The 25,813-nt window shown below is 44.4% G+C and overlaps 1 protein-coding gene across 6 annotated transcripts in view; it reads right to left on the bottom strand.

The window, feature by feature from the left end:
• mmd (disintegrin and metalloproteinase domain-containing protein mind-meld) overlaps positions 1 to 25,813 on the bottom strand; it is a 336,846-nt gene that overhangs the window by 96,950 nt on the left and 214,083 nt on the right. For all 6 annotated transcript variants that reach the window (XM_065455165.2, XM_065455163.2, XM_065455162.2 and 3 more), the window contains 4 exons: positions 25,656 to 25,770; positions 8,159 to 8,387; positions 3,791 to 3,869; positions 648 to 743 (listed from right to left, as the gene is read on the bottom strand). In XM_065455165.2, the coding sequence (XP_065311237.1) occupies positions 648 to 743; positions 3,791 to 3,869; positions 8,159 to 8,387; positions 25,656 to 25,770 (519 nt within the window). The remainder of the gene's footprint in view (positions 1 to 647; positions 744 to 3,790; positions 3,870 to 8,158; positions 8,388 to 25,655; positions 25,771 to 25,813) is intronic.

Below are 25,813 nucleotides of genomic sequence, written 5' to 3' on the forward strand. Positions count from 1 at the left end.
TCACTCCCACATATAGCATACAGTGCACGGGGACGATGTTATCGCCTTTGGACTTTACACGGAACATCGTGGCAACCATAGTGGCAGAAATGCGTCTAGAGCGTCCATATCATTGCTATCCCAATTCTATAGGAATGGCACCAACACGCTTGTGCGCGGCCCGCGTTCACAAAGTGAAAAGTCATTGTATTTTTTTAAATGACTGAACAGGTGCGTCTTATGCACCAGTGCAACTTTTACACATTTTTTTTTTTTCTGAAAAACTGCTGTTTTGAGGGGGGTGCGCCTTATACAAAAGTGCGACTTATAAACCAGAAAATATGGTACATATGGCAAGGTACCTTATGGATGTCCATATTGTCCTTGTTACATGTACCACAGGCTTCTCCTGGAGATTCGTGGTTTGTTTGTACAACTCCCTAGCTCTATAATAGTGCATACTTTAGGTGCAACTCACATATATAATAGATTTTACAGGAGAGTTGTGCCATCAAATATTTCGCACAGATGCAACAGTTAACAAAAAAAAGGACAGACAAACTTGTACATTTAGATTCTCTTTGCAATTCCTAGAAGTTAATTCCTACAAGGTAACTAGAAAAGTAGACAACGCAACCCATGCCTCAGTTCTCCCAATCTCTACTCACGCCATGGCCTGAGCAGGCGAGTGCCAGGTTGTTGCTAGGGCAGACTCCCAGCTCCCGGAAATGCTCAACTGGAAGGCATGACTTGTTCACGCAGATCTGCACACAGAGGAGACCAACAAGCAGGCATGTGCACCAAAAACAAAATTTACAGCATGAGTATGTTATTAATGTGATTCTTGGGAACTCTGGCCAGTTTGTGGTATGTATCCAACCTCATTCACGTACCTATGGAGCCAAGTTATCTACTAGCTTATCCAAGTTCATTGTTGCAATGGCTAATCATCAAGCTCAGCCGCTTGATGGATAGCCATTGCCACAAAGTTACAGCTAGGATACTAGAGATAGTGGACGTTGCTATTAAGTTTCAACTGGACAAAGCATGCTTGCCGAATGGCTATGGTATTGGGCTGCTAAGCACAAGATCACGGGATCGCATCCCGGCCGCGGCGGCCGCATTTCAATGAGGGCGAAATGCGAAAGCACCTGTGTAGTACTTAGATTTAGGCGCACGTTAAAGAACTCCAGGCGGTCCAAATTTCTGTAGTCTCCACTATGGAGTGCCTCATAATCAAATCGGTTGTTCCAGCACATAAAATCCCAGAATTTATTTTAATTCGGGTTTCAACTGAGGTGTAGTGCTCAAGATATACTATGTTGCGGCATCCTTCGGCATTGTGGTTGGCAGCGGGATGGCCACTTCATGTTTATGCTGATGCACTCATAGGGTTACGTGATTCAAGGGATGTGGCACAACGATATAACAACACTCACAACATATTGTGCCACCAATTACACACCCAACATAATAAAGATTGCTCATAAAGGGTGTCCCAAGATTCATGCAAGGTTTGAGTTTTGCATCATTTGTGCGTTAAAGTGTTGCCAATGAAAAGAGAAGACAGCTTTACAGCTGATAGTTCAGGGTTAGTAAACTGGAGCGCCACATGAAAGAATAATGCATTTTTATTGTTCAGTGATATATTAAAAATAATGATGGTTTGGCAGCTACAGTTTGCAATTTTCGTACAAAATATGGTTGGAATAGTGATTTAACTTGATCAACTGTGAATACAATAATTAAAGAATTAGAGAGACTAGATCAATTACTAATATTAGACACTCTCGCTATCCTTGAACAAGTCATCCAACACAAAACATTGAAGTAGTCCATGAGAGTGTTGCTGAGAGTTTAAGGACACCAATTCAGCACCATGATCAGAATTGGCTGCCCAATCATGTGATTTAGCGCTGCTGGACTTTTTTCTTTGGAGTTTTTTGAAGCCTAAGGTTTATGCTAACAACCCCAGAACCGCACATGCCTTGAAGGAGGAAATTGAGTGCTGTATCAACAAAATTCACCCACAGTGCAAAACAGTCATGGAAAATTTCAACAAATGAGTGTGGATGTGCCAGCGAATGTGCCAGTGGAGCCCATTTACCCGATAATCTATTCTATACACAACTCTATACTTTATGAATCAATTAAAAATGTAAATTTTTTTAATCCTAAAGCTGTGTTTTCTATCAAAATTACTTGCGTGAGTTCTGGGACACAAGCATTACTGTCATCAATCATCTCCAAAGGATGGATGTGTCACCAATATTTCTTTGCATGCTGCTTTCCACTGTCCTTTATAATCAGAAGGTTTAAAAATACACGGTGCTTGTTGGTATTAGTATCAAAGCTGTGAAATTGACATTTACAAAATACTTAGTGCGTATCCATCTATGAAAGGGGAAAATTTTCATCCACCCAACAGTAGCTATAAAGGAAACCCATATGGGTTTCACAGGAAGAAAGTTTAAAGCTAAAGAAAAATTTGTCCTGGTCCGGGATTTGAACCCAGGACCAACACCTCATCGGTGCAGTCACTCTACCATCTAAGCTAACCAAGTGGCTATAGTCAGATACAACTTAAGCCTGCAGTGAAGCCTTGCCCACGACCTCGTAACCACTAGCCACTGTTCCTCCGCGAAGCTGCAAATAGGTCATACTTCAAACTTTCCCTGTTACCTAAATATGGCGGTAACCACAAAAATAAAATTATAAACACATCATTTTATACATTTTTGCTTGTCTATTATAGTGAAACGGTGAAAGCCTAATTCTTTATTGAACTGAAATAAAATGCTTGCTTCGCTGCAACTTATTGTCAAGTTTCACTTCAATTGGCAGTAAAGTTTCGTAAGTAAAATGGGCTCAGCAATGGAATGGGCTTACTGCGGAATTTTGAAGAGTGAAATTCTCAGACTCCGTACACTTTATCCATGTCTCTTGTACACCTCATCACTTCCGCCGATGAAAAGACTCAAGAACAGCAGACGCTCTGGAGGTATCAAGTACGATGCCATTTTGTAAAGGTCGCATGACAACAATTGTGTTTGCTTCTGTGATTGGCTGGCGGAATAACCTCATCCCGCACAGTCTGTGTGTCTTGGTTGCCAACTGATGGTTTGTTAAGCTGTATCCTACTATAGTAGCTAACCAAGTTACTCCAACAACTTTTAGCACTGAGACACTAACTGTGACAAATAAGTTTTGCGAAGCCTGCAAGATGGAGGAAAGTTCATGAAAGGGAAGAACTGTCATCCACCTGACTGTAGCACAAAGTTACAAAGGAAACCGATACAGGTTTTTTGGAAAGAAAGCTTCACAGTTCAAGAAAAATTCGTCCTGCTCCAGGATTCTATCTGTAACATATCATTTCCACTAAAAGGGTGCATGCAAAAACACAGACAAGAAGGGAATCAATCACAATGACACAGGTGGCATGAAAGACATAATTCCCCCCCCCCCCCCCCCCAGTACCTATACAAGCTTGCTTGAACCACATCTTCCACAAAGTGATGTTACATGGGCCATAATGACCGTACCAATCTCAGCATTGTTGTTGATGTTCTTGTACTGCACACATTTTGAGGAAAACCCCTGGGTCTCAAAAAGGTTGTTCTGTGTGTCTCTCAGCACACGGGTGCACAAGCATGTGTTTCATGGCGGAATATTGAAATAATGAGGTCAACGCGCTGCTTCTGAGAAGAAGCTCCTACAAACAAAAACTTTGAGAGATGGTACAGACCTCAACAAATTTAGAGATAGGGCGGGACAGAAGGGGTAATAAAGAAAATGTAAATGCCAAAATTACCTTGGAAGGCCCACATTTTGTTCCATCCCAAACAATGCCAATGTCTGGAATGTCTCCAGAGAGGGACCCTGTGGACACCCTGTGAAGACAAAGACAAAATACTGGGGAGCCTGCAACACTTCCAGGGCCTACTGCAAAAGCACTAAAGGGAACACATTGGGGGACTACATGGGCGACTACGAAGTCTTCTTCCCACTTTGCAAGCCAAGCCGTGTTGCGCTGGGCCCGTGCTTCTTCATCCGAGGCATAGTTTCGTGGTCAACCATGTGGCTTCGCAGGTGTTGCCGAGGTAGATGCTCCTGGACCCATTTTGCAACACGTAATGGAGGCAAGCCAATGCACGTGCCCTTTCAAATACAAGTGACGAACCCTCTCTCGTGATGTCACGAACCGCTAGGCATGCCGAGCCCCTTTCTCTCGCGATGTCACAAACTGCTAGGTGTGCTGCATGAACTAGGTGCTCCTTCATCTCACTGATAACACCTGCTGGCGTGGAGTAGAGGCAACGCCTCTGGCTCTCACTACATCGCTTCCTTGGGATGGCCTGGGTTCAAGTCCGCCTACAGGCAAATGCATTCCGAATTTTCTTTTCAAATCTCTTAGTTTATTATACTTGAATATGTCTACATAACCACTTTCCATACATTATGAACTTTTTCTACACTCTAAATTGATCTCATACATACTATACTTACATTTTAGCATTCTTACCATTAAATGTACCACCACCGGTGGACACCGGCAAAATGCCCAATGAGCCAAGTAGTGCTTTCACAATAAAAAGAGGGCATGTGCAGAGTGATGGAGTACACAAATTCGAGTAGCCCACAGCCAATTATACACCATGATAGATAACACGGAGCGAGAAAAAGTTGAAAAGATAGCCCAAAAGAGGCATATCACTGTGCTGCCAAGACAGAGAACCAATTTTTGTGCTAGCGGTGCTCAGCATAATGCATGATTTGTCTGATCTCAACATCACTTTCGTCTATTTGTAGTTGAAACATGTAAGCCTGACTGTGCACTTCATATTAGATAGCAATGTACTGGTCATACCGTGTTAGGAAGAACATGGTTAATGGAAGCAGCTTCAACCCTTAATTCTAGCACCAACGAATAGGATGAGCGGCACTTGAAAGGTTTTCACTTCTTAGCTTTCAAAATGAGGAAAACTTATACAAGGACTTTGTGCAGTAACATTAACAGAAGCAAAAGCATTAACAAAAATAAAAACTTGAGGTCAATGAATAACTTCTACAGGTACGTACAGTCAAACCTCAATATTAGACTGTTTTAATTAGATATCCGCTGCAGCCCTGCTCATGCAGGAAACGCGCGAAGGAGACAGTGCGCATGCGTAGTGCGCAAGAGCACGGACGGCCTCTTGCGTGTTGTGCCGTTCAAATACTGTGCGGTGTCCGCTGCAGGCCCTGCGGCCCTATTGCGGGACGTTCTTGCGTGTCTACGAGCGCGTAATTCCCAATATGGTCCTAGCCGAAGATATGGCTCTATTTATTTATTTATTTATTAGTACCTCAAAGGCCCCATTGAAGGGGTATTACATGACGGGGTGGAATTTCAGCAGTACATTTCTTCTATGGATGATCTGAATGACGATGAGTCGATCTGATCAACGATGGCATTTGGCAGGTCATTCCAGTCCCTTGCTGTATGGACGAAAAATGATGACAGATGCGCAGAAGTGCGAGCAGGGGGCGGGTAGACGGCCTTCCCGTGGTTTGTGCGACTTGAAATGCGATGGGCAGGGCTGATAATGGAGTTCAGAGATGGATGATAAAAGAATTTATGAAACAGACACAATCTGGAAATTTTTCGGCGGTTAACTAAAGTTGTGAGATGAGCATTACGTTTTAGTTCAGTTACACTTACATGATAGGAATAGGCAGAGAAAATGAAACGAGCTGAGCGATTTTGTACAGATTCAAGAGTAATGGAAAGGTTATTTTGATGAGGGTCCCAGATCGCGCATGCATACTCTAATTTGGGGCGGATAAGTGTTAAGTAAGCAAGGGATTTCACTGATGGGGGTGCTAGTCGCAGGGTTCATTGAAAGTAACCAAGGACGCGATTTACCTCGTTAGTAACCTGTGAAATATGAAAAGACCAATTTAGATCAGATGTCAAATGGATGCCTAAATACTTGTAAGTTGATACTGAAGCGATTTCTGCATTCCCGATTAGGTATTTTGAATATGGTTGGGAGTGACATCGGTGGAATGATAGCAGAGATGTTTTTTTCACATTTAAAGACATTAGCCATGAATTACACCAGGTTAGTACGTGCTGAATGTCAGACTGAAGAAACAAAATGTCATCGGTGTTAGTAACAGGCCGGTAGATAATGCAGTCATCAGCGAATATGCGGATGTTAGAACATATGTTAGCAGGCAAATCATTAATATATATGAGAAAGAGAAGGGGGCCCAAGACGATGCCCTGAGGTACCCCAGATATAACAGAGGAATAAGAAGATGAACATTTATTAGCAAAGACAAACTGCTGCCGATTAGTGAGAAAGCTGCATATCCAATTAAAAACATGTTCGTTAAGATTGAAACGAGAAAGTTTTGGGAATAGTCGTTTGTGAGGAACTTTGTCAAAAGCTTTTTCAAAATCGAGGAAGAGGGCGTCAATAGGAATGTTAAGGTCAATGCTAGAGCTAAGGTCGTTAATAAAGAGGGCTAACTGCATTTCGCAAGACAAACCTTTTAAAAATCCATGCTGGTTAGGGTGGAAGAAGTTGACGGATACTAGACATTTTATAATTTGAGAGAAAATTATATGTTCTATTAGTTTAGAAGTGATACATGTGATAGATATCGGTTGATAATTATGGCGAGAAGATGAAGGCCCTTTTTTGGGGACTGGGATGACCTTGCCTATTTTCCAGTCATGAGGTATAATGGCTGATGAAAACGATTGCTGAAATATATGAGACAATATGGTGCTAGTTGCATGTTTTGTATTTTTTAACACTTTAGTATTCATTTTGTCGACACCAGCTTAGGCGGTTAATTTCAAAGAGTCGATTATTTTGACAATGCCATCAGGTTCGAAGCTGAAGCCCGGCATAGGTGGAAAGTTAAAGGAAGGGAAATCAGGTAATTCGTTATCCGGTTCGTGGGTGAAAACTGAGTTGAATGATAAATTCAAAACTTCCGCAACGTCATGATCTTCAATTGGATTATTATCATCGTCACACAGTGTTATGTTTCTGATGGGGTTAGGATTGATGCATTTCCAGAATTGACGTGGGTTTGTACGAATCATGTCGGGTAGAGTAGAAGAAAAAAATGAGTGTCTAGTCATGTATACTTGTAGGTTATAGGATTTTTCTGCTTCGTAATAATTTTGCCACGTGGTGGGGTTATTGGTTTTTTTGGCGGTTCGGAAAAGTCTTTTCTTTTTGTTATTCATGCGTTTTAGCACGGAATTGAACCAAGGTGATTCATGGCGCTCAGTCACGGTGATGGTAGCTTGTGGTTCGACTTTGTGGCAGCTGATATTGGTTAGACAGTTTCAGAAGCTGGCATTTAGTGGTGCTGACTAGCTTACCAGCAGTTCCTGCGCATGTAACTCGGCAATCCTCTTCTCAACCATTGCGTCCGGCCAACTACGGCCGTTTCGTGCACACACGCTTCGTTACGTATGCACAACCTCACATGCTGCAAACATGGGTGGTTGCAGATGCCCAACTAAAGCTGTCTATTGACACACGTACATTGTTTCTATTTTTTGTGGTAACTGTTTTTTACCCCCTAACCACTGTTACAAAATTATCTCTTGGCACAAAATGTGTACAAAGTAACAAGCCCAAATATAATGAATTATCAGATATAATGCAGTAAATCTAGAGTGTTTCTCACCAATATCAGCAATAGCAGACAAATACATGCTTATATATCTAACGTAAAAAAAGTAATACTGGCCCCAAAGGTATTTGTGTGTCGAATGTGACTTTGTTATAGTGATTCTCGACTGTATATACGATTCTAATGATGCAGGATGTTGTCCCATAATAGGAAATGCTTTCCTATTTCAGGGATAAATTAACTTAGCTATCACAAATGCTAATTGGTGTTGGCTGCTTGTCTGCAAAATCAGCCTTAGAAATATTTTGGCTTGTGCTGATAGTATGAGGGTGCATATGCAGATGGTCTCTTTGTAATTATTTCTTGCAGCTTGCAGTAAACTGTCAGTTGAGCATTTCTTCTGTGTGCTTCATTCTCTCTGTGTTGCTTTTCCCTTTGTTCTGCCGTCATGATGCATGCAAAGCAGTGTGTGCCCAACCGTAAGCAGAAGACGACCTGTGAAAAGAGCGATGCCACACTGAAGTTCCGTACGCACTTGCACTCAAACTCGGAGCCCTCTATGGAGATGATGGTGCGGGTGTAGAGCTTCTCCATGCCCAGCACGATTGGGGCACGAGCACCTCGCTGGCACTGCAGAGTGCCACACATCATGTGCTCCCGGCTGCACTTGACATGGCCGCCCCGCCCGTCCGGACCACAGTTGCCGCTCATGCTGCCCTGCACGTTGAACTCGCCAAAGCATTTCTCATCTGAGCGTCGTGCACCTGCGAATTTCAAATAGTTTGGCTGCTCAGAAGCATTCACAATTTTTAATCCACTCAAGCTGTTTTCAACCTTGCACCAACCCTGAAGTGTGGCTTATGGCTAGGCGTGTGGTGTCAAAGCTCAGCCTCTGTCTCTAAGGGATATATATATATATATATCAAACACATTTCTGTAAATGTAACACTGAGTTGTATCTGAACCAAAGCGAGGCAAACAAACGAGCATTCACAGTAAAATGTGAAATCTCTAACTTGTAGGGACCCTTAAACACATTTGTTGGGTCCCAAAAGTGTGCACCTAGCAAGTGCATACCTTATTTACGTTAAATAAATTGGTTCCATTTGGTCAGTCTGGCACGCCCTGCCTTGCAAAGTGTTGCATGGTTACGGAGTGCGTCTGGATTCCGTGAAACGTATCTGAAAGGTGTCCGTAAAGAAGACTTTGCTTTCAAGCTTTCAAACTTTCTAGAAGTGAGCTGCTGCAGACTGGTTTTACAGCCTGTCTATGTGCAATGACGGAGCAAAGAGCGTCGTGGTTGAAAATGCGGAAACAAAACACTGCGGAAAGGTGGCAGCTCCAAAGAGCCTCGAGTGCCTGACACAGAAGACTATGTTGGTGGGCAGTGGCACGAGCTGCTGTTAGACAAGGGAAAAAGAATGCCACCCAATCAGGCATTGGCAGCAAACCAATGGTGCGAGGAACCAGTAGAGAGGAGGAGACAGACTCAAACACTGAGAGAAGAGATCGCTTGGAGATGCGGTGCTCGAAGATTGCTGGTGTCGAGGTCGCTGTCGTTGGGGTCCCGACACAAACCCGACAGCCTTGGCACAACAAGGACAACCCCAGCTGTCCCTGGAGAGATCCGCTGAGCGTAGGGCACGGCTATTCCTGCTTTACCTGCTGCTGCTGGTGTTCCTGCTCCTGGTCTGGATCCTCAGTCGGCATGAGGAGAGCAGAGGTCGCCTGGAGCCAACCAGAGGCCTGGAGCAATGCTGGTGAGAGGCACCAGGGTGGAACCCCAAGCCAAGGAATGGGCGCCGCTCAGCTGTGCCGGTTGCACTTGGATGGCCTTCGACTGCGACAGCCTTGGACTCTAATATTCAAGCTTGGCTTTGCTGTTGATCCGCGTCCCTTGTCTGCCACTGCCTGCCACACCGCTACCAGGGTCAACGCAAGTGCCACTGCATGCTGTCAACTCACTGCCACCTGACTGACTAAGACTTTCGATGACTGAGTTTCTTTTTCCTTGTCCTAGAATGACAGTGATATGAACTTATTACATGCATTAACGCGGCCAGCTGTGCTTTTTTTTTCTGTGCTTTCTGTGTGCCGAATATTCTCGTGTCTTTTTTTTTAGGTAATGGATATTGAGTTTGTGTGGGGGAAAACAAATGGCTTCGTCTTTCTTAAGCTGAGGCTCTGCCTCAGTTTAACAACTCGCACTAGAGGAACCTGTCATCACAAAATTGGTGTCCGCTAGGACAGGGCAAGACAAAGTCATTTGTTCCAGTTTGCAGGACCATGTAGACATTGAGATGAGTTTGTCAGAGCTTATGGCATTGGGCAAGCGTATGGGTCTGCAGGGTGCAGAATTGAGAAAATGGGTAGGTGAGAAAGCTGACAAGGCACAGAAGGAGGCAGCCAAAGCTCACGAGGAATGGCTCGCAAAGCACAAGGCAAAGAAGCAATGGTTAGAATTTGAAGAGAGAGCACTGGAGTGACGCCTTAAGTTGGTCAAAGCAGGAGGTTGCACAGAATCGGCGACTCCTGGCTGTGAAATGGAGAGAAGTCGGACATCTTTTGCGAACCCTCACAACTTAATTCCAGTGTTTAATGAGAATCGAGATGACTTAGATGGTTATCTAAAGAGATTCGAGCATGTTTCCACTGGCCAGAAATGGCCTAAAGAGAAATGGGCCATGGCACTGAGTTCGTGTCTTGATGGGGAAGTGTTGAAAGTGTTTGGCCACTTCACCTGAGGTGTCAATGGACTACGACAAGGTAAAAATGGCATTGCTCCAGCGCTTTCATTGTACCGCTGAAGGTTATTGGGAAAAATTTCGCTGCAGTAAGCCCTAAGACAATAAGACAGCCAAGTAGTATGCTACTAGGCTTTTCAGTTTTTTCGATAGATGGGTAGAGATGGCTGTCCAAGGGAAATCTTTTGATGCAGTTCGGGACTTGATAGTTACTGAATAGCTTTTGTATAACTGCCATAGTCGTCTTTCAGTGTTTCTTCGTGAGTGGAACTGCCAGATGGTCGACAAAATCGCAGAAGCAGCTGACTGCTTCATGGAAGCCCAGTGACAAAACAACTTGCTTGTTTTCCAGGGGAAACAAGAAGAAAGCAATGAGAAAGATGATGGCCAAATGGAGAGGCCCAACATCAAATGCTTTGATTGTGTGAATCCGGACAAAAAGCTTCAGATTGTCATGTAAGGGTCAACCAGCTGTACTGCAGGTATTGTCACCTGCAGCAACACTTGTCCCAGATGACACGATGATCGGCACCAAGGCAACGCTGCTGCTCACCGATGGAAGCACCACTGAAGTTCCCGAGGCGCAGATTCACATCTCTTTACCATATTTCTCAGGTCTTACCGTCGCAAAATGTTTGAAAACTCCATTGTGCGACGTGATAGTCGGGAACATTACCGGATCACGGGACCCAACAGATCCCGACCCAACCTGAATGCCTACTAGCAACTCCAGCAAGCGCCCTGCAAGTAAGAGGATGGACAGTGGAAAGAAGCACCGCAACACAGTGGTGATGAGAGCGAAAGTTACGACGGAAAAGCACAAGACCGACTTGACTTCAAGTATCGAGGCAGGTGTTTCAAAAGGAACAAGAACAAGATGCCAGTTTAGAAGTCTGTAGGAAGAAGATGGGCAAATCATTTTCGTGGCGCGGCATCAACGGCACAGTAGTTTTACTTGGATAGAGAAATCTTGTACTGCGATTACCAGTTTTGTCCAGGGAAGACGGTGCAAAAAGCAGTGGTCCCAAAGAAGCTCCGTACCCAAGTTTTGGTACTCACGCATAAAAATCCATTGTCCAGCCATGGAGGCATTAAGAAGGCTACTGAGGAAGTATGTACTTACTACATTCCTCTGGCCCAGCATTCAAGCAGATATCAAAAGATGTGTTCGATCTTGTGACTCCTGCCAAAGGACATTTCCGAAAGGGAAACTCGGCAAAGCTCCACTTGTCTGCTTGCCGCTCCTCTGTTCGGCCGAGTGGCAGGAGACACTGTCAGTCTTTTGTTTCCGACTTCTAGCAAAGGGAACTGTTATATCCTAACATAGGTAGATTCCGCCACATGGTACCCTGACGCTGTACCGCTACCAGCTATTGATTCAGCTACAGTAGCTGAAGGTCTACCGGAAATGTTCTCTAGGATCGGGTTTCCACGAGAGATCTTGTGCAATAAGGCTTCTTGTTTTACGTCCAGTTTAATGAAAGAAGCGAATAAACTGCTTACAATCAAACACCTCAGCTCTAGTCCCTATCATCCAATGTGCAACGGTTTGGTTGAACGGTTTAATGGCACACTAAAGGGAATGCTGTGCAAGCTGTGCCAAGAGTAGTCGGAAGATGTGGGACCGGTATCTTTCACCTCTTCTCCTCGCATACAGTCAAGTGCGGCAGACAAGTCAACAGGCAAGAGGACCACTGAGGGTGCTTACGGAGCTATGGACGAAAGATGAACTCAATGAGGACACCAAAACCACTTACATATGTGCTGGCCCTTAGGGAACGATTGGAACAAACACTACATCTAGCACATCAAAACCTTGTGAAGGCACAAGTATCACAAAAGAAATATTATGACAGAAAGAGTTGCTGCAGACAACTTTAGTTTGAGGAGTGAGCATTGCTCCCAACAAAACATAATAAATTGTTGATGCATTGGAAGAGATCCTTCATTGTCACAGGCATAAAGAATGATTTCAACTATTGGTTGGACCTTGGCAACAGCAGAAATTTGTTTCACATCAACATGCTAAAGCGGTACGAAGAGCGCCAACCATTAGAGATAATTCAGGCATCAACATTCATTGTGATTGAGGAAGAGGAAACAGAAAACCCAATTCACAGCCTGAACACTAGAGGAGGACTCCGGAACGAGAAGCAGCATTTGAAACTATCAAGAGCGTGCTGGCTTCCAAACCTATCGTCAAGGCGCCGAACCTCAACAAGGAATTCCTACTCCGCTCCGACGCGTCTGACAAAGGCATAGGAGCTACTCTCCTGCAAGAGCACAACCGGCTTCTGCACCTTATTTACTATGCAGGTAGACAGCTGGTCTCACGTGAAACTCGGTACTGCGCCACTGAGTGTGAGTTCCTGGCACTAGTGTGGGCAGATGAGAAATTTCATTATTTTCTTTATGGGACCCCATTTATAATCCAGACTGATCACCAACCCTTGATGTGTCTGTCACAAGCTAAACACCTAAATAGTAGGGTCCTGCAGTGGAGCCTAGTGGAGCACATAAAAGGCTCTGAGAATGTGGGTGCAGATTTTTTTAGTAGACTAAGAGGAACTAGCAGAGAGGAGGAGAGAGACTTGAACACAGAGAGGAGAGATCGCTCAGAAACGCGGGGCTCGAAGATCGCTGGTATCGAGGTCAGTGTCGTCAGGGTCCAGACCTGAACCCAAGAGCCTAGACAGAACCAGGACGACCCCGGCTGTCCCTGGAGAGATCCGCCGAGCGTGGGGCTCGGCTATTCCTACCGCACCTACTGCTGCTGGCATTCCTGCTCCTGGTCCTGATCTTATGATGCCGTGAGGAGAGCAGAGGTTGCTTGGAGTCAACCAGAGGCCTAGAGCAATGCTGGTGAGAGGCACCAGAGTGGAACCATGAGCCAAGGGAAACAGGCAGCTGCTCAGCTGTACCGGTCGCACTTGGATGGCCTTCGACTGCGACAGCCTTGGACTCTGATATTCAGGGTTGGCTTTGCCATGCATCCATGTCCCTTGTCTGCCACTGCCCGCCACACCCCTGCCACCGTCAATGCCACTGCATGCTGTCAACTCACTGCCATCCAGGTAACGAATACTTTCAACGACTGAGTTTCTTTTTCCTTGTTCTAGAACAACAGCGATATGAACCTTTTGCATGCATTAGCACGGCTAGGTCTACTTTCCTTTTTCTGTGCTTTCTATAAGTTCCTTGATATTCTTTTGTCTTTCTTTTCTTTTTTGGTAATGAATGCAAAGCTTACTTTTGGGAACACAAAATTGCTTCATCTTTCCTGAGGTGAGGCTCTGCCTCAGTTTAATAACTCGCACTCAAGAAACCTGTCATCACACTATGACAGAAGAAACCAACATGGTGGCTGGGTGGCTCTATAAACTGAGCTGCTTTCCCTCAGTCATGTAAGTGTTTTCTGGCCTAGATCAAAGCAAGCTGACAAAATGAAATTCTCACATTGACTGTTGAGCCAGCATGGCTATCCTGCCAGTGCCTCCACACTGTTTTAATTGCTGACACACGTCGAAGCCAGTCCACACCTCCACAGCAGCTCACTTCTCTGAGGTCAAGGCACATTTACAACAGTGCACAAACCAGGCATGTAATAGTCCCAAGTCATGACTCGAATGATATAGAAAAAAAAAAGAATGTTATCTTTTTGCCAAATTTGAGTATAAACAAAGCAGTGATAATTGCAAAATCTTTTTTTATAGTTGTTGGCATAAAAGTGTACATTACTTAGCCAACTCACTTGAATCTAATAAACTTGTACATACAGTCAATCAGTTGCAGCTCAGCATTAGGTTACGATCAGCTGATCCTATAACCAACCAGCACTTGAACCAAGCAACTTGCTTTACATGTGCCCTGCTGTACTTACGTAGTTTGTTTATCACAATAAATTTGCAATAGCTATACATTTCTGACCCCGTCACTTCACTAATACGACTTGACCAGAAAAACTGCTTGATTAGTTGTGCTGGCAAAGTGCCCACATTGGCTGCATGCATACCGCCCATTGGTAGCATTTATTAAAGCCATTGACTCCAAGTGTCTTTCTTTGTATTCATTCCAATAAATTGAAATTATTAGAGAAGTGAATACAAAAATTTGCCAACTGCTTCTGACTTGTAGTTTTAAAACAGGTATAATTTTTTTTTTACTTTGTTACTTAACAATCAACATCCACGAGACATGCCAATAATGTAATATCAGCATGAGCAAACATATGCAATTTTGGGATGCCTAAAGAATATATAGTTTGTAGGCTTTCCTTTAAAAGCATAAAAATTATCTACACTGAAGATAGCACAGTACAAACAACTTAAGGGGAGATGGGCAGTTCAAAAAGCTTTTTTTTTTTTTCACTATAAATATTTTTTATCATATCCAGAACAGGATGTTCTTTGTTTGAAGCCTAATTAGCTAACTAACAGCAACTCCCACGGTAATGTACAGCACATGGAATCGATTCTGAATATTCATATGGTGTCGTAAGCTATAAATTGTTGTTCTAGGCCATTTTGAAGTGAAGTTACAGGTTGTCAAATATAGTCATAAAAAATGCCCATATTGATATTTTTTCTATTATCAAGGTGGGTATTTTTTATGACAAAGTTTGAAAACCTATAACTTTGCTTCAAAGTGACACAAAACAATGATTTATAGCTTATGACACTTTATGAACATTCACAATCAATTGTGTGTGCTGTATGTTACCGTGCAAGTTGCTGATAATTAGTGAATTAGGCTGCAAACAAAGAACATCCTGTTTAAGATACAGAAAATAATTATTGTAGAAAAATATAATTGCACTTTTGAAATCAGCTGGTACAAACACATTACCTGTGCAAATTTAATTCAAATTCTCGAAAAAATAAAGTTCTTTTGAAATGCCCAACTGTCCCCCCTAAAGGACCCCTCACCAGGCACCATAGCAAATTCCAGTTATATGCTGGAAGTTATTACATGTCCTCTAGAGCATAGAGTTTCCTACAATAATCACTAGAGGGAACTCTGGCGCTAGTGTCTACGGTTGTACTAGCCATAGAGTTTCTCACTATAACACCTAGAGGGTAATCTGGCGCCACCGTCTATGGGAGTTTCCTAAGGGGGCACCGTGCCGTCATGGGAATGCCGGTATATGTGTCTGCGAGGCTCATGTTGGCTGGTGTTGTAAGAGGCTTCGTCTAAAACGTGGATATGGCTACGCAAATAACGCGTTCTCAAAGTAAAATCTTCATAAAATGTTTCCATTCGCACATATTACATCTTTACTCACCCACGATGCACGACCAAGCGAAGAAAAGCAAGAACAGACGACAAACTGTTTCAAAGCGAGCGCGAACCTTGTCGTCTGTCCTCCAACTTTAGCGGCCCGCTGATACTTCTTACGTAACACGTAGTCGTACATACAATAACAAGTTCTCATAGTTAAACAAAACATGTTTTCGCGTAATAATAAAGCTAAAACAGCTTTTCACGTGTTATTCTAGTAGAAAATGAATCATTGTAACAGACAGAACGCTACTTGCCAAGCGTGTCTTCAAGGTGTCCTGTCTCTACGAGAACGATGCCAATCCGAATCCACAATATACCGGCATTCCCATGCATACCACAGCGCAGCAGCGCCAGATTTCCCTCTAGGTAATGTAGTGAGAAACTCTATGGTACTAGCATGGGAATTATGGGAAGTACATGGATTTGCCTAAACTTCGTCCCTTTTGGCTTCAAACGGCTTTGTGACTTTGTAAACTTGTCATTTTCAAGAATATATTGCATAATAAATAATTAAATAAACATCATTAAAATCGTCCGACAGCACAATTCGAACACAGGAACTCTAGCACAGAAGCCTGATATTGAAACTGTTAAGCCACGGATGCATGTATCAACAAGTGAATGAAACGAAGAGTATAGATTGCTCTGAAATTTACGACAACAAGATTTATGTAGAGTTTTATACAAAGTCACAAGAACGACTGAATCCACAAGCACGAAGATTAGACAAATCCATGTACTTCCCATCATTCCCTTGGTGGTACAACGACTGCAGTGCCAAAGTTCCCTCTAGTAATTATTGTATGAAACTCTATGCTCTAGGGAGCATTCTGCCACAAAAATTTTTCAAATCGGCTCATTAATAGCTGAGATAGAAATATTTCGATGCCGCGAACCCATGATTTCAGCAGGTGGGCTCCACTGCCAAGCAGGACAGTCTCTCCCCTCACCCTGTCTAGCATTTAGCATGGTGTAAGAAGTAAATTTGTACACCGTGGCCTTTAGAGAAATTCCTTCCCTGCGTTCTTCCATACCGGAACTCGAGGATCGTGTGACGCATACGTCACAGGCCTCGCTTTCATTTTTTTTTTCTCGCTTTTTTTTTTTTGAGACGCTATGCCACGACCTACTGTATATACAGTAGGTCGTGCGCTAAGCACTCTTGCTGATGGCGTCACGCGCGAGCTGCTGTCTCGTTCGCGCAGCGCACAATTTTGAGCTCTGTGCACAAGGAAACATGACTAGCGGTATAATTCAGTGCTACATGGATACTGAGGCAGAACAGGCGGATCGCAGAGCATGATCATGCGCTGGAACACGGTAGAAAATGACACAGTTTCGCTACCTACGCAGGTGACCGCACGACTGTGGGAACACGCAGACGAAGCTATAGTCACTATAGTGCCTAGAATATACTAGCCAGTGTGCCGTCCGCGGCCTCCTGGGTGGCACCGGATGTAATGAATGTCGGCGGCTGCCGCTAGGAGCGCTGCAGTGCAGGTTAGGTTGTTTCTTTAACCTAGGTAGGACATTAGGCAATATAATAGCAAGAGCTTGGTGGCACAACCCACCACCCCGTTCCAAGGGGACGCTCATAACATCCATCCATTCATCGTGCCGCCATAGAGATAGTGAGAAACTCTACGGCGGCACCACCCGGTCTTCGTAGCCCATAGAGTTAATTTTGTAGGAAACTCTATGTCGTAGCCCGCCGTGTTTCTACAGCATCGGCAAGCGGGCTGCTGCACTTTTTGTTTTTATTGAGCCGCAGCAGTAGCACAGTTCAAATGTGGGCAGCTGATTACTGATTATGGTTTGTTTTGATTACAACAGGCTTCCTTAGCACTTGTCGTTTGCGTGAAAAGTTTGTGCTAGCTCGGCTTCGAGCGGGATACCTCCAGTGTTCTATGCTGGGGAAGGGAAAACGTAATTTTTAAAGCAGAAGCCTTAGATCTCCATGTTTCAAGGTACTGTTGTGAGGTACAGAAGATATCACGCTCTCCAAGGAAGACCAGAAGCAAACCAAGGCAGGTCCAGCCGTGTAAAAGAATGATTAGCAAATTTAATTATTGAATGATTAGTGAGTGGATTAACGTGGATTAGGGTTGAATTAGGAGTGATTAAGGAGGATTAGGGTGGATGAAGGTAAAATGCAGTAGGCTTTACAAGGCGTTTGCCTTCGCGTCTCGTAGGCAATACACTTGTTTTTTATTCTAGTGATTATGGCAGCATAACTTTTTTTAAAGGTAAGTTTTAGGTTACATTTTTATTCTAATCAAGTAAAATAATGCTAAGGTTATATTACTGTTCTATTAATGTTATATTAATGCATAGCCATTCAAGACCGCTGTAACCGACCATCTTTTGAAATGGCTCGAATTTCGCTGTTTCTGTTCCTTTGCTGTTGTTTCTGCCTATTTACCTTATTGTTGTCCTCATAGGTTTGAATGTTTTTGATTGTTTGTAAACCATGTACCCATCCCCTCATAATGCCCATTGGGCCCCGAGGGTATGATAATAAGTAAATAAATTAGCCTGTAAAATGGACTGCTGGTGTTCTGTGTACTACACATTTTTTATACCTGGTAAACACATGCAGATTCCTTTTCATGTCTGATATACGTGAACAAACATATGAAACAGAGCTTTAAAGGGTTCCTCATCAGGCCCTGTGGGAAATTTTGGTTATTTGAGGGATGTTCCGGAAGTAAGTCGCATCATTTATTTTCACACGGAAACATTATTGCCAAAAAAAAAAGAAATACACCATGGCACCATGAACTATACAGCTTGCACTATATTTCCACATAGTCACCATTGACATTGAGACATGTGTCGTAGCATGCAATCAGTTTGAAGAAGCCACTCTGGTAAAACTCGGTGCCCTGTGATGCAAGAAGTTGTCGCGCAGCCTGCTCCACGTGAGCATTGTTTTGGAAGTGACGTCCCAAGAGTGTGGCTTTCAATGCAAGGAAAAGATGCCCATTCATACAGGATAACAGCACGCACGTCCATTGGCAACCAGGTTGTCAGCACACATCTGTCTGCCATCATGATTTGTACCCAACAACCTTGGGCACGCCAGTCTGCTGCTACTCTTTCTTCTTCGGCGCTCTGTGCAGGCGTCATTCTTCCTCTGCTGATGCTCCTTCTATCGTTGAACGAGCAACGGGCGTGGATTCTTATGGCGATTGTTTGTTTCACCTGGTGTACCATCTCCTCTTTAAAAAAGATGACGAAACTTACTTTCGGAACGCCCCTCATTCATACACTGGAAGTTGCAAGGCTCTAAGGAGAGTTTCATCGCAACAATTTTTCAGATTGGGTCGATATTAAAGGAGATAGGGAAAGTTAACTATATTGTTACCATGCTGTCAGGAGGCAAGTATCACTGCAGACACAGACACTCTCCCTCCTTTGCACCAACTAGCCTAGGCAAGTTACATTATTCCTTCCCTGCCTCCTCCCATATTAGAGTCAAGCGACCATGTTACGTTTATGGCACAAGCCCTGGTTTCCTTTTTTTTCTTTACTCTTCCTTTTTTGCTGCACGGTGCACTTCAAGTGACAGTCTCAGGCATTCTGTATTGGCTGAAATACCATAGTCACATGCTAGTGGGGCTCCTTAGAGAGGAACGGTGCACAGGCTTCCGTTTGAAATTTCAGCTGTTTTTCACGCCATGCAGCCATTTCATATGTTCCAGACACGGTTGCCACCACGGATTCTGCACACTGCAGTTTTCTGTTTGTAATGGCCAAACCTGGCAAGGGGCCTTTTAAACATGTTTTCGAAAGTGCTCTAAAACTTAGTATTGACATTTTTGTCATAAATTTATGATGACAAGATTTATTGGAGTCGTCGAGTGACAGCCAGAAACATAGCGGCAGCAACGATAGCTCAGCTGGACGGGCAAACCGGTTGCAAGACACGTGATGGTGGTGGAGCTTGCTAGTGTGCCGATCTTCTTCTGGCTATGAGACACGCAATGGCGACGCAACTTTCTAATGCCGTTCTTCCTCACATTCGCCCCCGTCCAGCTGAAAGAGGAGCCATCCTGGCGACCTATGGCGAAAACGAAGCAATGGGCTCATAACAAGACTTGAGAATGTCTACATGAACAATTTCACAACTCCGGCGATGGAGGTCACTTGGGGGCATCAGTGGCTTGATGATGTGGTTGACAGGTAAGGTTTGGGCAATGACACGATAAAGACCATCAAATTTAGGAAGTAGTTTGCAAGAGAGGCCAGGACTCATAGGTGGGACCCAGAGCCATATGAGGGATTCAGGTGGGAAGATAGGAACAGGTCGGCCGTCGTCATGTCAAAGCTTTTGGTGGGATTGGCCTGCGGTAGTGAGTGAATGGGTGAGCTGCTGACATTCCTCGGCATCTTCAGTGATGGTGGAAACTGGACTGCACTCTGAAGCATCTGGATGATATCGAAAAATTGTGTTGATGGTACAGGAAGGTTCACAGCCATAGAGCAGGAAAAATGGATGTGGCTTGTTTGGCATATGTTTGTGTTGTAGGCATATGCTACGAATGGTAGAACAATGTCCCAGTTGGAATGGTCCAAGGTGACGTACATGGACAGCACATCGCCATGAGTATGGTTGAACTATTCTGTCAGACCATTTGTTTAGGGGTGATAGGCGGTGGTGTTGTGACATACAATGTTGCATTGATAATGCTGCATCCCTAATCGTTGTTTTTAACAAGAATGATTGGGGATGCCCAAGCACTACTTAATGGTTGAATAATGCGGAGCCAGCATGTCGGTCACCTGTTCATCGATAACCCACCTCTCTAGTATTCAAGCTATTAAACTGGGAAGGTTAGGAGTAAGGACGACGGGGAATACCTCGGCAACCTTCGGTTTGCCGATGACATTGTTCTATTCAGCAACACTGCGGACGAGTTACAACAAATGATTGATGACCTTAACAGGGAGAGTGTAAGAGTCGGGCTGAAGATTAATATGCAGAAGACAAAGATAATGATAAATAACTGGGCAAGGGAACGAGAGTTCAAGATCGCAAGTCAGCCTCTAGAGTCTATGAAGGAGTATGTTTACCTAGGTCAACAAATTACAGGGAACCCTGACCATGAGAAGGAAATTCACAGAAGAATAAAAATGGATTGTATCGCATACGGCAGACATCGTGAGCTCCTGACTGGGAGCTTACCGTTATCATTGAAAAGGAAAGTATACAATCAGTGCATTTTAGCGGCACTGACACATGGCGCAGAGACTTGGAGACTAACAAAGAAGCTTGAGAACAAGTTAAGGATTGCTCAGAGAGTGATGGAACGAAGAATGCTAGGCATGACTTTAAGAGACACAAGGAGAGCGGTTTGGATCAGAGAGCAAATGGGTATAGACGATATTCTAATTGACATCGAGAGAAAAAAATGGCGCTGGGCAGGTCATGTAATGCGCAAATTAGATAACCTTTGGACCATTAGGGTGACAGAATGAGTACCAAGAGAAGGGAAGCGCAGTAGAGGACAGCAGAAGACTAGGTGTTGCGACAAAATTAGGAAGTTTTTGGGTGCTAGTTGGAATCGGTTGGTACAGGACAGGGGTAATTGGAGATCACAGGGAGAGGCCATCATCCTGCAGTGGACAAAAATAGGCTGATGATGATGAAGCCATGGCCGAAACCTGGTAAGGTCGCTGCCACAGTGGAGCATGAGAGTCATGTTGATAGTATAGGAGACAGCGGTCGTTCGATCCAAAGGAATACTGTGGCAATCAAATGAAGAGCTGAATTGATGAAGAAGACGGAGAAGCTAGTCGCGCTGCATTGCAGTAAGGTTATAGTCGATGGATGCAGTAAAGAGGTGCAGTGAAGAACTTGAAGGCACAGGGTCTACAGTGGCGACATAATCGGCAGGTGGGTCTTTGTGCATGTTGAAAAGTGCACCGGCTCAGCATGACTGAAGCACTCATGGCGTAACAAACGATGTGGGAGTGACGTTGGGTTAGAAACACACATGGAAGTGGCACCAGCACGGATATTAAGCATAGTGAATGGCAGAGGAACCATTCAGAGATGGGTAATGAGGTCAGATGGCATAAAAAGCACACTACCATCACACAGGGAGCCGCATGACAAGGAGATGATCACCGATGACCACAGAGATATGTCGGTGTCTTCTGTGATGACAAGTTTGGCAGAAGGCTGCTCTTCAAATGGCATGTCACAAAGAGGAAGGAAAACCCTAGCATGGGCTCAGTCAACGAATGCATGATGGCTTGAGAGAAAATCTTATCCCAAGAGGACGTGATGAGAACAAGAGACAAGAACAAAAAATTCACTAACATAAGGCTCCTCTTCAATGATGACTCGGGCTGTGCAGGCTTCTAATGGCTCATGTGTAGCCTGCTAGCTTTGCATAGCAAAAGAGCTGAAGGCAACGTAATCACTTTCTGAAGTCTGGGGCAGAGGCGGGCATGGATTACCAAAACTGCGGCTCCCGTGTCTACAAATGCTAGTGTCTGTACTCCTTCTATGATCACATCGATCTCAATACAAGGGGAAATTGGAGGCCTTGATGATTTTGCAGGACATGCAGTTCTTGCCTCCCGGACTGCGGTGACTGTCTTTTCCTGGAGACGAGTGGTAGACTTACACCTCATGGGTGAAATGGAATGGTGGCGACGGGAAGGCAGTGGACGACTGGTGAAAGCGGATTTGTCCAATGGGCTCATAGAATAGAAAGGCAGATCTGGTTAAGCATGGCATTGAAATTCTCTTGGCGGGTAGTTGAAGGTTGGCTGCCAGAAGTGAATAGTAGGTGGCTATTGGTGCCAGCAGAAGCACGCCACGTGGCCACATTGCAGGAGTAACAAACCAGCCAGTTGCCTGGTGTGCGCCATGGATCTTGCACACGGGGATACTGTGGCATTAACCAGGTGGGAGACGATGGGGTTCGCGTTGGTGCATGAAACAGGGCACGGGTCAGCGTAGCAGGCATCACAGCGACCTGCGCATAGCTGATTGGCGCAGCAACGGGAGTGTTGTGAAAGGCAGGGGGAACGCACTCAGCGACTTGTTCCTGGATGACATGCTGCAGCGTGGGCGTCAACGAAGAGGAAGGCGTCTCTTGCATCAGAGGCACCAACGAAAGTTGGCAGGCCACCTGTTCACAAACAAACTGCTTAACCTGCACCATAGGAAAAGACTCCTCGGCGGCAACAGTCAAGCCTGAGAGAGAGCCCACCAGTGAACTGCACGTGGCGAGCTGCTGCTTGCACAACTCATCATTGCTCTGCAGGGTCAGTACTTCAGACACAGGGTACTTTGGAAACTGGCATCATCATCAACCCCCTTTAAAGTATGCCTAATCTTGTTGCTTTCCACCACTGTCACATCAACATGCTTGCAGAGATTTGTGACATCCTCGATATAACTTGTGAATGTCTCACTGCTCTGCTGCACTCATTCTCGCAAATGTTGCTCAGTGCAAAGCTTGTGGACTGCAGGCTGCCAAAACACCTCTGTGAAGCTGGTCTTGTATGCCACCCAAGTCGATAAGTCAGGTTCGTGGTTGCAGTACCAGAAGTTCGCAACGTCACTCAGATAGAATATGGCATTGTTCAGTTTCATAGCCTCGTCCCACTTGTTGTAGTTGCTCACCATTTCATAGGAGGTGAGCCAGTCCTCCATGTCTCGGTCTCCTATACCCCTGAAAATGGCAGGGTTGCGCTGACGCAATACACCCGAGCAGGCCACGGCAGGCATCCTGACCGTTGGACACAGTGACGGGTCTTCATGGGTCTTACACCATGACGGGAATGGATGGCAGAGTCCTGTTTTGAAGTTCCAGGTTTCAAGGTGTACCCTGCACCTCCACCAAATGTGATGAGGTTTACTGGAGTTGCTGAGAAACAGCCAGAAACACAGCAGCAGCAACGATAGCGCAGCTCGACGGGGGAAACTGGCCGCAGGACACACGATGGTGACAGCACTTTCTAGCATGCCTATCTTCTTCTGGCTCCGAGACATGCAATGTCGATGGAACTTTTTAGTGCCATTCTTCTTCCTTACATTATTAATGAAAAAGTTGGCAAACTAATCATTAAGGAGCACGCGAAAAATACCGAACGCTTCTACAGGCGGCTGCTAACCATTCATACATTTAGTAACCTCCGTACAGAATGCTTCACTTTCTTCAAAACCTTGGTGCATATTAGTTGGGACACTTGAAACAGAATGCCACTGTTACGTGTGACAGACCAAGTGAAGAAATAGCACATGCTATACCTCAACGCACAATAGTTAATGCCCCACGTTATTGTGCATTGTTAAGGTATGGCACTGTCTCTTCACTTGTTTTGTCACATGGAAAAATAAAACAAATTATGTACGTTCTAATACAGTTAAACCTCGATATAACGAACTGCAATATAACGAAATTTTCAGTATAACGAAGTGCTTAAGTTTTCTTACCCTCTTGTTCATAGAAAATTGTGTATTTAGAACCTAAATATAATGAAATGTGTTTGTATGCAATTTCATTATAACGAAATTTCGCTGCCGCCGCAAACTAACACCAAGACAATAAACTGAGACTTCAGCAGACGACGCAGATGTTCAAAAGATTGGAAGCGGCTGTTTGCAAACGTACCTCTCAAATCGCGCGCCCCGTGACAAAAGCGACCGCCGAATTGGAGATGCATCATGTTTCGTACAAAGTCCAACTGCGATAAGATCCTATCACACCCGGTGCCCTGTATGCTTTAGGTGCGAGTGAAAACGTGCGAGCAAGAGACAAGATGGCTTCACAAGTGCTGCCTTCCCGCACGAGCAAAGGCTAATAGAGGGGAGCGATGTCGCCGTAATGTGATCAAGCGCACGCAAGGGGGTGGAGTGGGGTATAAGTTGGCGCGCATTTTGGCTGTGGTTGCACATGGCTGTAAGCACGGCTGAGCACATATGCAGTGGCACACGCTACTTTAGAGGTAACCTGCCGTGTGTGTGCAAAGAGTGGGCATGCCAGGACGGCGTGGCATCACGTAAGTTATCTTCCCGCGCGTTTATTGTTGGAGGTTGCGTAGTCTCGAGTCTCGGTGACCCGTTGGGGCGAGAGGCAGACGAAGGGTTCGCTCTCCGCTGCAGGTGCTTTTCGTGATAGCGTCGTCCCAACGCGGGCGATGCTATCAGCAGTTTGAGCAGATTGCACGCGAAAGTGTGGCTGGCTTCGCTTAATTCGTACCGCCGTTGTGAAGATATTGTCAGCGTGGCATGAAACCGTATCATTCATCGCCGACTCCCAAATTCATCAAAAGAAATTTTCTCATTCAAATTATCTTTTTTCGATTGTACAATAATTCGGAAAATTCTGCAGCCCCTTTCTGCATAAGAAAAATCTATCGGCGACTTGCATATAAGGTTGAATTTCAATACAATGAAATTTCGATATAACGAAGCAAATTGCCGATTTTACTGACTTCATTATATAGAGGTTTAAGTGTATTTCCATATCTGTTATTTGCACAATGTGCAAGGATGAGTCCAAAAGTCTATTCTCCGTTTCTAGCTTACCTTCCTTTGACACCCTGTCAAAGAAATTGTTTCTAAGATATTGTTTGAAAAACAATTGCAGAATTCTAAGCACATACTAAATATCTTTGACATATCTTGCATTACATTGTTCCTTGAATTTGCATGCAATGGGGTAAGGCTGTAAGGCAGCATTACTGCCCAACTATACACTTGTATTTAATGAGTTGCCAGAACCTATATTTTCACTCAAAAGGTGTAGTGAAGAAGTAAGGCTTTGTATGCTCAGGAAAAGTACTGAGGTATTAGAGGCACATCTTTGTTAATTAGTTTCTTGTATGTATCGATAAGAGCTGTTGCTACTGTCGGAAGTTACCCTATAAATAAAGATCATCATCATCATTATTATTTATAACTATCCAGGTGCATAAAAAGGAGCAAGCATGTTCTAAACCTTTGTTGTGGTGTATGCATAAAGTTGGGCAAAATAGGCTCACCAAAGCCCCAGATGAACTCGCACTGTTCATCAGATGTATGACACTTGCCCCGGTAACAGAAACCACTGCCTTTCTTGCAGTCCTGGCCGGCCTTCTTGTAGATGTTGGGTGGACACTGCAGACACACAGGGTCCCATTCATTTCCTGTCCCAGCACTC

The sequence above is a fragment of the Dermacentor albipictus genome, chromosome 1, assembly GCF_038994185.2.
Source record: "Dermacentor albipictus isolate Rhodes 1998 colony chromosome 1, USDA_Dalb.pri_finalv2, whole genome shotgun sequence".
NCBI classification, from domain to species: Eukaryota; Metazoa; Arthropoda; class Arachnida; order Ixodida; family Ixodidae; genus Dermacentor; species Dermacentor albipictus.